The following is a 12213-nucleotide window of genomic DNA, read 5'->3' as shown; positions in this document are numbered from 1 at the left end:
GTCTTGTAAAAATAACGTTCTTGCAGGCTGCTAGTCCCACACTTCACCATTGCTCCAGCCAGTAGGGACTTCTTTGATTTTATTTGCTTGGGAAACAGGAAAGTAAGTCACAAGTATTGACTATCCTAGCACATAGAGTTTGAGGAAGAGATACATGAGGGTATGTTAAACCTTGGTATGAAGATGGTGTCTTCTCGGTTCTGTTGTCATGTACTGCCATTTGAAACTAGACTGTATGTGTAAGAAGCCTTGGTCTAGACGGCCCGTGGTCTCACTGTGTGGTTGCCTGTTTCTTGTGGGACCTTTGACACCCCTTAAATAAAAGCAAAAGCGTGTTTTCCATGCAGTTTTCTCTTGGGGCTAGGCAGAATCTGTAACTAACTTTTGCTTAGGTGGTACTCAAAGTAGTGGAATACCAAAGAGGTAATTAAGGACAAGAAGAGGTGGTTGTTGTCAAAAAGGACCGTTTTCCTTCCAGCAGCAGGCTTCAAGTGCTGGGTGTTCATTCCCACCTGCAGGATGTGGTGTGTGGTTCCATTCACCTCCATGTGAATTTAGTGATTTACCTCACCTAAGATTTTCATTTCTCCTGACCAAACTTTTGGGATCACTCAGTGCTGTTCTGGTAAGATGTCTGTGCAGACAGACTAGAAGTAGTGCTTCTTACCTGCAGAAGTGACATCTCCCCAGCTTCCTCATGGCCTAAAACCTGGATCTGCTCTCCTGTTCAGTAGGGCCAGGTGCAGTTCACGCTCAGTGTCATGTAACTTACAGACTTTCTCAGAGGCTGGTCTGCAAGGACTGTTATTTCTGGAAGAGTTGCGAATCATGGGGTTTGCATACTGGTATGACAGCATAACATTGCACGAATAATCATAAAATGTTTTAGTGAGAGCTAGACTAGATAACGTTTGATGGCAGTGGGTACGGTGATGCTGAGGTTGTAAAACACTGTGTGGCACTGATGATGGTTTGTTGTAAGAGCTCCCAGCTGCTGCATGTGGTTTAACATTGATTCTGCACATGGAGGTTATCAGCAAGGGAAGATCACAGACATACAGTGTTAAATGGAGAAGCATGAATGAGTTTCTCTATCAAGCATGTTAAGGAGGTACAGAATGAGTTTCAAAGCATAATCCACAGAGAGGAATCAGACCTTGCTTACACCTTGCTGGCAGATGTATGGGGCTGCTTTTCTGCAGAGGAAACACAGAGCTGTACCTACACAGGGATTTTTGCTGGACTGCCTGTACTGACTGGGTTTGTTTTTTACATGCACAGGCTTTCTTAACCAGTCTTCTGGTAGGGATGAGTCTGCTTATGTGACTGACAGTGCTATAACTCTTTTGAGCAAGGTTTTTGATTCTTCTTTACCAAAATGAAAGCTGTGCAATGCCTGCTGTAAGCAAACCAGGTTAGCTTGCCGAGCTGTGAGCCCACAGGAGGGTTTCTTTGTTGGTGTAAGCCACCCATGTGCTCACTGGAAGGTATCCTAGTTTAAGTCCTGTAGACAAGCCTTTTCCAGGCTCCGTGGGTGGAGGCTCGCTTGTCCTGGAATAACTGTAATCACACAAGGAGAATTACATACTTAAATTAAGATAACTTCTTGATGCAGACAAGGCCTTGAACAGCCCAGCTGTGTGCTGTTTCAGAATTTAGGGAGCAAGGGAGAAAAGCCAGGGAGGAAACATGTGCATGTGTGTGGGATGGGATGAGGATTAATGCATCATTGAGCCTTGGCAAATAAGCTGAATCACTGAATCTTTAATGTAGATTAATGTCAGTTATCATTAGTCTTTGTTCTTTGCAGAGGCTCGCATACTTGAGCGGATTCATAGAGTTGCAAATTTTTTAGATATTTCTGTGTAGGTTTTGTTCATTTGTATATAGTTATCCCAGAAGGCTAATGAAGATGATAGTTTTGGTCAAGATGCCTTCAGTCATTTATGTTCTGCTGCTTTTGCCAGCTCTGAGGCAGATAATGAGATGATAAGATGTCTGATGTTGCACCTGAAGGAAAGACAAGCTTAGATCAGAGAGGAAATGTAGCAGATGTGATGGTTACTGTGCATCTCCTTTTCACTCCAGTTCTGTGTGAGCATATGGACCCTCCCTTGAAGCTTTCATAATTGTTCATTACAACAGGAATTTATGTGCATTCAATCCAATTAACAGTTAAATGAGTTCACCAGCATTAGTACTACAGGTCAGAGCACACTGGTGTACAGTGGAAGCCGGTGCTTCTGAAACCCGTCTCGCTGCCACCCACTTAGGGACAGTAACTGGAAAATGATGGGGGGACTGCAGTATTTTCTGCCACAACAGAAGTAAAACCTGGATGGACACATCCAAATCTAATCAGGTTTAATTCTGCAAGCTGGCAGTAAAACTGCTGGTGCTTGACCCACGGCATAGGGAGTGGGACTCCTTGTGAGTCGACGTCCTCCCCAAAAACTGTTAAAACTCTTCTGGCTCCTACAGACAGACTATAAGAAATCTGCAAGATGTAGAATGTGCCCCCGTGTGTGGAAACTAGTGGCTGCATTTTCTTTGTTACTTGAGTAACTCCAGGGCTCTGGCTTTGGAGAAAGGTTAAGGCTGACCAGGAGGTATTGGACAAATTTTAGAATTTCATGTAATTCCTATTTCATGCTCTGAGGTTTGTTTGTTTTGGTTTTGTGTGTGTTTGTGAGGTTTTTGTCTGTTTTGTTTTTAACGCAGCTTGGCAAAACAGTATTCTCGCTTCCAAAACCTCAACTTCTTTGTTCTTTTCTTAAATCAGTTTAAAGTAAAAAACCTGAAATTAAATATTGGTGAGAGTCAGACTAAGAAATTTTAACTAATTTTCTAACATGGGAATTACATTTACCATTTGGAAGTGTAATATTTTGCACTTTTAAAGGATTTATTAAAAGGTAGCAAGCCTATTAAACTGTATTTTACCCCATACAGAAAAGTGTGGCCATGACAGGGCAGCTAACAGTTTGATCTCTTAAGAATAGCTGCTTGCTAGTAAAAAAGATCGCTCTTTTCAACTTCTGCAACCTGTTTCTAGTTTCCGTCACAGTTTTTCCTCTAGTGAGCCTGGTCTTCTTATGTAAATGCGCAGTCTAACTCTCCAGAAATAGGTGCAAAATGTATAAAATGTGTGTGTGTGTGTAAATATATACACATGGTGCAAGTCACCCGACACAATCCCAATTTTATGTGTAAGCAGTGTATTATATACTGTATTCATAACATACCCTTCACACTACAGATTTATGCTAAAAGTATCCTAATGTTTCTGACAGCTCATGTGTGACATGAATGCAATCCATATTTCTTGGAGGAGCTAATCTAAGCGGTTTATTTTCCGATACTGCTGATAGGGCTATATCTCTAGGTGTCACCGCAGTTGAGATTCTGATGGTAACATATTGTTTATGGGTCACTGCCTTTGTCTAAAAGAATAGGTTGGAACAGAATAGCAAAGGTTAATTAAGTTTGTCTATCAAGGAGGGACAGATATAGATGTCTCTTGTATTTTCTGTGTTAGAATCAAAGTAAGTCAAGGCAGGGTATCATAGGCTCGTTTTTCCCTTGTGCTGGAAAATATGCTTAGCTGGTTTTAGGAATGAAACAAAGCCACCTTGGGCAACGTGAGTGCAGCAGTAGTTGCCAGAGGTCAGCTCATGGGCAGTAGCACGGCGAGGTGGGAGGGGAGCGGCAGCCCTGGTTTACGGCTGGGGAAACTGAGGCAAGGAAGTGTTAGATAACTTGCCCACGGTCACGCAACCCGCAGGTGACAGAGCTGGGATCCCTGATGTCTAGATTTCCACCCAGCTTCCCAGCTGATGCCTTCTCACCTCATGCCGAAAAACAACCCATGAATTCTGTTGCTTACAAGCAATGACACATAAATATAACATGCAGTTTTATGCCTCCTAAGGCTGGCTTTATTTTTGAGATCAAGGCCAAAGGAGGAGGCTATGTTAAAACTTTTATGAGAGTTTCTCTGGTGTTTCCATAATTACGGTTTTTATTTTAAGGTAGCTGGTGATGAGTCATGGGTGAGATGGAGGGATGGAAAGCCTGGGTAAAGTGATTGGCCAAGATCCCGTGGCACACTAGTGGCAGAGCCAAAGGATACTACTTTGATCTCTTCTGTTGCTCTGAATTTTTTGTAGCCCTTGTCACCGAAGATTAGCATCCACAACCTCCTCCTTGTCCTGCTTGGGAATAAGCCCCATAGTCAGGATCAACTGCAAAATGTGAAGGTGCCGCTAAAAGTAGCACTGATTCACTTGCAAGGAGATTGCGGTTGGCAGCTTCTGCAAATGAAAGGATTACCTGGGTGATGTTCTGTCTGAATAAATCATCGGGGAAGGGCAGGGTAATTTTCTAGTTTCTGAAGCTGGAAGAAAAAGTGAGTCACCACTGGTGCCTGCATTGCTTCTTTGCTTTCTCTGGTCTAGCTACCTGCTCTGCTCAGGTCTTCCTCCATGAAGATGTGTAGAGGTCATGCAGATGCTGCCAGGAACTTGGAAAGAGGAGCTGGGCTTTACGTTGCTCTTCCACCAGCTGATAAGAAAGCTTTTTTGCAGGAGTGGTCTAAACTGATGCAAGAGCATTTTCTTTATGCTCCCCTGGCTTTTGCTGAGTATTCTGTCGCTGTAGGGCTGCACTGACTCTTGTGCTCAGTGACAGACAAATCGTGCTTCCAGCTTGCCTGTTTGTGGATGAGCTGCATCCACCTCTTGATTGCCCATTCTGGCTTTTCAGGGGAACAGGGAAAGACTGCGTGCATGGTGTTTTTCTCAGGGCGTATTTATTTGTTCATGAATCACAAGCATCCCACTGTTGCTTGCAGTATGTCCTTTAAAAAGCTACTGAGTGTGCCCTGTTTTGTACAATTTAGGGGAACCTGTAAATGCTCAACAGGCCAAATGTGCTTCCCCCATGATCTGTGTCTCCCACTGCAGCCAGTGAGGTACTTGGTGGATCAGTCCTGCAGCAGCACACCAGCACCATGTGGCTGGGAGGGGATGCACTGTAAATGAGCAGCTCGGGAGTGCACCTTGCTCTCTGCAGGGAGCAGTTCCTCATCTTAAATGTGCCTTGCTCTTATGGCACGTAGCCTGTGGTGGTACAAACCAGAGTGGCTTGTGGGACCATCCCAGCGCTTGACTGTCTTGGCCTTGCTGTAGGGCTAGAAGGGGCCAGACATCTCCTCCTGTGAGCCCTCCGTGTCCCCAGAGTTCCCCCAGGACAGGACCCCAGGGATGATCCCAAACCTCGCACCTGGTTGCAGTGTTTGGAAGGCAGAGCTGTCCTGGGTTAGAAATAATCTGAATATTGCAAGGCCTCCCCAGGGCTGTTGTTATCTCCCTTTCTGGCACCCAAAATGTGCAAGGACTTTGTAGAGCTGCAGGAGTTAATACAGAGTGAATGCCCTTCCTCGTGGGGTAGCGATCTCCTAAGCCCCTTTTTAATGCAGCGCTAAGGTCAAGAATTTTTATGACTGTGGGTTTTGGCTTTTTTTTTTTTTACTGTTACTGTAAAATAGGATTGCTAAGCACTATAAAAAGGAAACCTTATGGTTCAGATTTACTGCGGTGTGTATTCTAAACAGTTTAATAAAACAAAACCAAAAGCTTTTAGATTTTCTCCAGCGGTTAATACACAGCATATTCTTTGCAGAGCCGAGCTTCTGGCTGTTGGTTGAACTGTGGTTCGTAGACTTGGTGTGGGTAATAAGATTATAAAACATGTCTCTTGCTAGCCAGCTACCACACACTAATAATATTAGTAGTAATAATTCATTGCATCCAGAGATTTTAAGTGAGCTGGTTTTTTTTAAGAAATGGAGAAAACCCACTACATCCACTCTACAGGGAAAGGAAACATGCAGGTGATCGTGATCGTTCCAGTGCCAGGGAGTGATCCCTCCATTTTGTGACAGCTGGAATAATGCTGTTTCCTGCAGGTGACCTTTTCTGACATGTGCACTTGCACAAGGGAGAGGTGGAGGTGTGAGGACCGTGGGTGCTGTCCACAGCCCTGCCCCAGCAAGGGATGGAAGATGGTCTGTGCAGGAGGACAGGCTGAGGGGAGTTCGATAACTTTTTTTTTCCCAGTACCTCTAGAGCTGTTGAGATGTGCAGATATGCAAATGCAAAATGGCCTTTGGGCTGAGCTTTTGGGCAGTTTGTATTGCAGCCTGGGGTTTGTTGAGGGAGTCTGTGCAAAGCACAGATGCCTGTTTCCAAGAGGAAACTGCCCTTTTTCAGTATAAAGGAGAGGATGTCAGTGACTCTTTTGAGTTCAGGCTTCCTTAAATTTTACACATTAAATTTTTTTAACAGCAATTTACTATTTATCATGGATGAAACTTCGGTGCATGTTGAACTTTTCTGTATGTGTGGTGTGCAGATGGTAGAAAAATCACCATTTAAGTATTGCTTTAATTTATAACAGAAGAACCCTTCCAGAGACTAAAAGTGTGTGCTGCCAATCCCTCGGTGCACGTGCAAATACCGTGTGGCTGTGCTGCTGTCAGAAGGCAGGCAGAGTTGCGTTTGCCTCCTGTAAAGAGCCGCCGGTCTCTTGTTGCTCAGTCTCTCTGCAAACCTGGCTCCACGTGGAAAGCAGGATGATCTCTGCCTCAGAGAGCACCAGCCTGATTTCATGTGACTTGGGACACCTAATTTCCATCTAAGCATACTAAAATGAATATTCAATTATTAAAGGGATCCCTTGAAAACAAGGGGTGACTGCATTCTAGCCACTTCGCTGGGAGGTGGGGGTGGCTTCTTCTGCCTGGACCAGATGCTGGGGGGTCTGCTGGGGTGATGTGGCTGCCTGGGACAGCAGGTTCGCCCCCCACCTCCGCTGCTCCCCAGCTCTGAGCTGTGCAGCTTGGGAAGGGCTGAGGGGCAGAGCTGGGTGTGTGGCTGGCTGGGACCCGAGGGAACCGCAGTGGAGGGGGCAGAACTGCACTGACCGAGGTGGGACACGGCTGAAAAGGCTGTCAAGCACTTCAGCTTGGAAAGACACATCTAATGGCATGGCTGGGTGTGCGTTGCTGCTGGTACAGCGACCTTCAGAGCTGGTGCAAAACTGTGGTCTTTTTCTCTGCCCGGAAGCTTTCCATCTTAAGATCATTCACTGCCTGGTAGACTTAAGGAAACAAGGTAGTGTTACCTTTCCTGTTGAAAATCTCGATCTTGTAAAGTGTTTGGCTGTGTTTTTTGCAGCACTGTAAGCACGTTACATGGTAGGACTTTGGAGCACATAATAGTAGATGGTAGTTCTTCCATAAAGCAAACATTAAAAAAAACATTACCACGTCTCTGAGGAGATCAGTTTGGATTATTTCTGGGCACTGGAGTGGGATAAATTCTGGTTTCTGAGTGCTGCCAACTTTGCTGCAGGCTGCAGGAGGGGTTGTCTGGTGGGCACCATGCTGACACAGTGGACTTGCTGGCTAGTGTCCAACTGTGGCTCTGCTACAGCCTTGCGATGTAGTCTGTCCATAGCTAGTTTTCTTTAGGCAAATCAGGAAAATATTTTTCCATCTCACTGGGTTGTAAGAAAAGTGGTGTATTCGTGTGCATGTGTCAGTGCTCAGATGTCGTGGAGTGTGTCCTGAGTGAGTCAGTCAGTAGGACTGTCATCCTTAGCCACTCACCTGGCAGGGCAGTTGCCACCAGTCTGAGATGGGTTAGTCTCTGAGGAGCTGTAGGGGATGGACGACACTTCACCTCTGCTGCTGGCCGGGTACATGCAGCTGAAGAGGTCTGGAAAGCTTTCCGTGATGGAGTCTGTGCCGTAAGGAGGGGACTTGCCGGAAGGCTCCTTGCAGTGGAGGACACATGCTTGTGTGCCAGCTTCACCTGCTGTAAGATAAACCAGCCACAAGTGTGCTGGTGCTGGTGCTGCTGGGTAACATCACATACCATGCCAGCTCACCTGTAGCTGAGCAGTGTGGGCATACCATGAGCCAACCAAAGCAAAAAACGAAGGTCAGCATGTCAGGACTTGACTTTCCATCCACCTGCCGTGACCTCCTTCAAAGCCACGTGCATGTGGGGCAGCAGGTGCCCACGTGGTGCTGGAGCTCAGCTTTCACAGGGTGCTGTTGTGCTTCTGTCTCCACAGGTGAAGGGCATGGAGAGCCGCCACGCCGTCAGCTCCCAGTACCGCATGTGCTCCTACTACCCACCCGCTTCCTACCTGGGACAGGGGGTTGGAGCTCCCACGTGCCTCCCCCAAATCTTGACCTCTGAGGATGTCCCTTCCTACTCGGAGTCGAAAGCAAGAGGTAAGTGGACCCACCAGGACACCTGGGACCACTTTGGCTTGGGGCAAGCACCCAGAAGATGTGGCTTGCTGATGGAAGGAAGCTAGATGTCAGAAAGTAGGTGTTTACAAAGACAGTGGCTGATTTCTGGAGGGCTTGTAGTGTGGTGGCAGTGTAGGGCTGTTACTGTACAGTAGTACGAACGTGTATTTCAGAATTGTAGAATGTCCTGAGCTGGAAGGGACCCACAAGGATCATGAAGTCCGACTCTTGTCCCTGCATATGACAACCCCAAAATCTACACTATGTATCTGAGGACGTTGTGCAAATGTTTCTTAAACACTGTCAGGCTTGGGGCCGTGACACCTCCCTGGGGAGCCTGTTCCAGTGTACACCACCCCCTAGGTGAAGAACCTTTTCCTAATGTCCAACCTGAACCTCCCTGGCACATCTTCCTGCCATTCCCTTGGGTTCTGTTGTTGGTGACCAGAGAGAAGCGCTCAGCCCTGCTCCTCCTCCTCCCTTTGTGAGGAAGCTGTAGCCACCATGAGGTCTCCCCCCGGTCTCCTCCAGACTGAACAAACCAAGTGAGTTTAGCTGTTCCTTATACAGCTTCCCCTCCAAACCCTTCACCAGGTGACTGCAGTTAAACCAACAGAAGCCTGATGGTTCAGGAGTGCAATGAGTCTGTACGTTTCTGCTCCTATGTATGTCTCTAAGTTGTATGAAGAGTCACTTGAGGTACCATCTTTGGTGCCCACCACCCAACCAGCTCTTTCAGAAGAACAAAGAAATATCTTTGCCCCAACCAAAGAATTATCTTTCTTTCTTCTCTTTTCTTCTCAGAAGTGCTGTCCATAATTTTGTCCACAGGCCTCCCACTGACCCTTTGCTCTCCTTTCTGAACCGTGTGTGGGAACTATTCCTGTGTCGCAGCCATGTTGAGAAGCCCTTGGCAGAGTTGCTTCCTCATTTGCTTTCACACATCACGCCATATTACTTAATTTAAAACATTTGCATATAAATTTGTCTTTTCACACCCAGTGTTTCTGGGTTGTCCTAACGATTACTATAATCTGCAGTAATTTCCCGGAAGGCAATGGTGAATTTACACTGTGGTTTTCACAGTGTTTCTCTCTCTTGTTCCTTGCTGTGGCAGCAGGTGGAGTGCACACACAGGTGTTAACATGGCCATGCTGGAGCAAACTCTGCCTAGCCGCTTCCCTGTCCCTGGCATGGGACAGCAACAGGTGCTAGAGAAACGAGAAGAGAAACAAAGAGTAGGGTGGCCCTACTTCATATATCCAAAATCCTCACACTCCTACAGCATTCAAAGCCATCCTGAGTTGTGGGTTGCCTCTGAAACATTGTTTTTGGTTACCAGGAGCAGACCTGTGCTTCATGAATTGGGCTAACCATTTGGTGAACTTCTCAGGCTTTCCATCTTTCTGTAGCAATGGATTTGGCTCTTCAGTTTTGTGTAGCCTGTGTGAAGTGTTTCCTTTCGTTTAGTTTACACCTGCCAAATTTTTGTGCAGTTTGTTTGTTGTGGTTTTGTTGTTTTGTTTGTTTGTTTTTCACAGAGTGACACTGCTGGTATCAGCATCCATCCTCATTTGCTTCTCTGATGCGCTTATACATTGAAATTTATCTTCTCCTCTTTCTATCAGATGGAAGGATACATAGGTTCTGTAGTTGTTTTCAGTCATGGCCTTTCTGTGACTGAAGTCCTGGTGTCTGTTGTATTTTTTTATTGTGATGAAAAATATGGTCTTTGTGTCATGACAGGACTTTAAGACACAAATGAAGTTTTGGAAGGTGAGGTGCTTATAAAGTCATACTTGTGGCTGGTGTAAATCAGCATTTAGACCTTGAATTCAGTAACTCCAGAATGATTTATGCTGAGGAGGTGGCTGCTCTTTTGTAGTGGCTGTTTTCTGAACGTCTTCCAACTAACAACATGTCAGATAGATGACGAAACAACACATGGTGTGATGAAACTTCAGACTTTTCCTCCCTCTCCAGTAGTTTTAAATGGCTTAGAGAAATCAGTGATCCTTGGTTCATTTTCCTTCTCTTTTCTTCAGTTTTATTTTCTTCCCTCTTTTCTGACCACCATTGAACAGTGACGTCTTCCGTTCTGCCCATTGGTTGGAGAAGCAGTTGGCTTTATGCTCAACTGCAGTTGACACTTTTTCTTGCATCCATCACTACTAACTCACCAAGAAGTCTTACCAGTCGAGTGTTCTTACAAATAGACAAAAGACCTTATACCCTTTGTTCCCAAATGCACTTCGGTAATTTTTCATCACTGTAGAACAAAGTTGTGTGTAATGTGCCACTGATTTTTAAACTGCATAAATACTGTATTTTCAATAATCCCTGACTGCTTCTCCAGACAGTATTCCACACACAGATATTGTTCCCTAAGTTACACCATCAATCAGAAACCGACAAGCAGTGAGATGTAATTTACTGAAATCAAACAGCGTTTTCCAGACTCTGAAGAAGTGTTTTTCCATAGCAGGGAGCTAGTGGGTGAAAGAGGCACCAATATTTTTATGAGGAACTTGGACATGTGAGCAGGACTGTACCCATTTCATGGGCTTCTTAGAAGCATCTCCTTTCTTGTTATTCCTGGTTTTGGAGGAGATGGCTGCTTTTACTTTTTCCGTCTACAAACAAAATAGTATTCACTGGCTGTTAGTCAATGATTTAGAGCCCCATGATGTTTTTCTTCTAGTGCTTTTCACAGTCCTCACAGGGTTTGAGGGGTTTTGCCTCTTTTTTGTCATCCATGTGAGTGCTGAGTCAGCCAGCAGGCTGTGTGCAGTATTGAAGACGGTGGCCCACTTGCCCAAAGGACTGACTGCTGGTGCTGCCAAGTGTTGTCTTGTACAAAAACACGCATTCTTGCGCCTTTCTGCACTGATTGCTGGGCTAAACTTTCTGTACTGTTGGCATGTTTCTGCACGGTTAGTGATTGCTACTTGTTAAAGACAACTCTAGTCCGTGTTTTAAGTGAGCAAGTAATATTTTATTCATTCTTCATTTGTTGCTGTTGAAATGATAACCATGCTCGGAGCCTTGTTTTCTTTCTAAGAACACATGATTATAGATTTTAGGTCAGAAGGGAACATGAGGATCATCTAATCTTCCTTGCTGTATAATGCAGACTGTAAAACTTCACCTAATAACTCCTGCAGCAAGCCCATAATTATTTTTTAAGATCTATGTGAAGACTTCTGTATTGTTAATCCAGAAATTTTACAGGAAGGTGACAGTGCGTATGGAAGACCAACAGGTCAAAAGAAAGATTTTACAGCTGAATTTTCAAAACACTGGAAACCTGTATCTCTAACAAAAATGATTATTAAATTCCCAGCCACGAGTCAGAGGTGGTCTTAGAACACCTGCATTCTATTACCCACATTTCAGTTGTAGCTTCAGCTTTATAGAGGTTATACCACTTCATGTATTATCTCAGTTAGTATTTCAGTCAGACCATTTCATTAATTTTGTTCTGCTAAGTTAACTGCCTGCTTAGACCAGTTATGTCGAAAGGGAGGAGAGATGAGCTAGCAGACCACTGATTTACACTTTCTTTGTTTTTATGAATGATGCGAAATTCTCAGGAAGCTTCTGACATTTGTACATGAGGTCAATACCCTGTTACAGTGTGTTGCATATAGTAATGGGCTGACATTTTCTGAATGGCAAAACACCATCAGTCAACCTCCTTGCAGTTTGAAGTGATTCTAAGTAAAATGGTTTTGCTTCCAACTAAGCACAGCTGCTGCTCTTCCAGCTGAAACTGGACAAAATGGGGAGAAAAAGAAGATAAACTTGTGACAAATGGCAAAAGGATGTTTTCAGAGGGCTTGCTTAGATCACCAGTTTTATAGAATAATTTCTAGATAGGAGAGGGA

General features: G+C 44.9%; 1 protein-coding gene across 1 annotated transcript in view; it reads left to right on the top strand.

The window, feature by feature from the left end:
• Nucleotides 1-12213, top strand: part of DMRT1 (doublesex and mab-3 related transcription factor 1) — a 62065-nt gene that overhangs the window by 25817 nt on the left and 24035 nt on the right. Inside the window, exon 4 of the mRNA XM_065047254.1 lies at nt 8143-8305. Within this exon, the coding sequence (XP_064903326.1) occupies nt 8143-8305 (163 nt within the window). The remainder of the gene's footprint in view (nt 1-8142; nt 8306-12213) is intronic.

The sequence above is a fragment of the Columba livia genome, chromosome Z, assembly GCF_036013475.1.
Source record: "Columba livia isolate bColLiv1 breed racing homer chromosome Z, bColLiv1.pat.W.v2, whole genome shotgun sequence".
In the NCBI taxonomy this organism is placed as follows: Eukaryota; Metazoa; Chordata; class Aves; order Columbiformes; family Columbidae; genus Columba; species Columba livia.
This window is presented reverse-complemented; position numbering and strand designations above follow the sequence as displayed.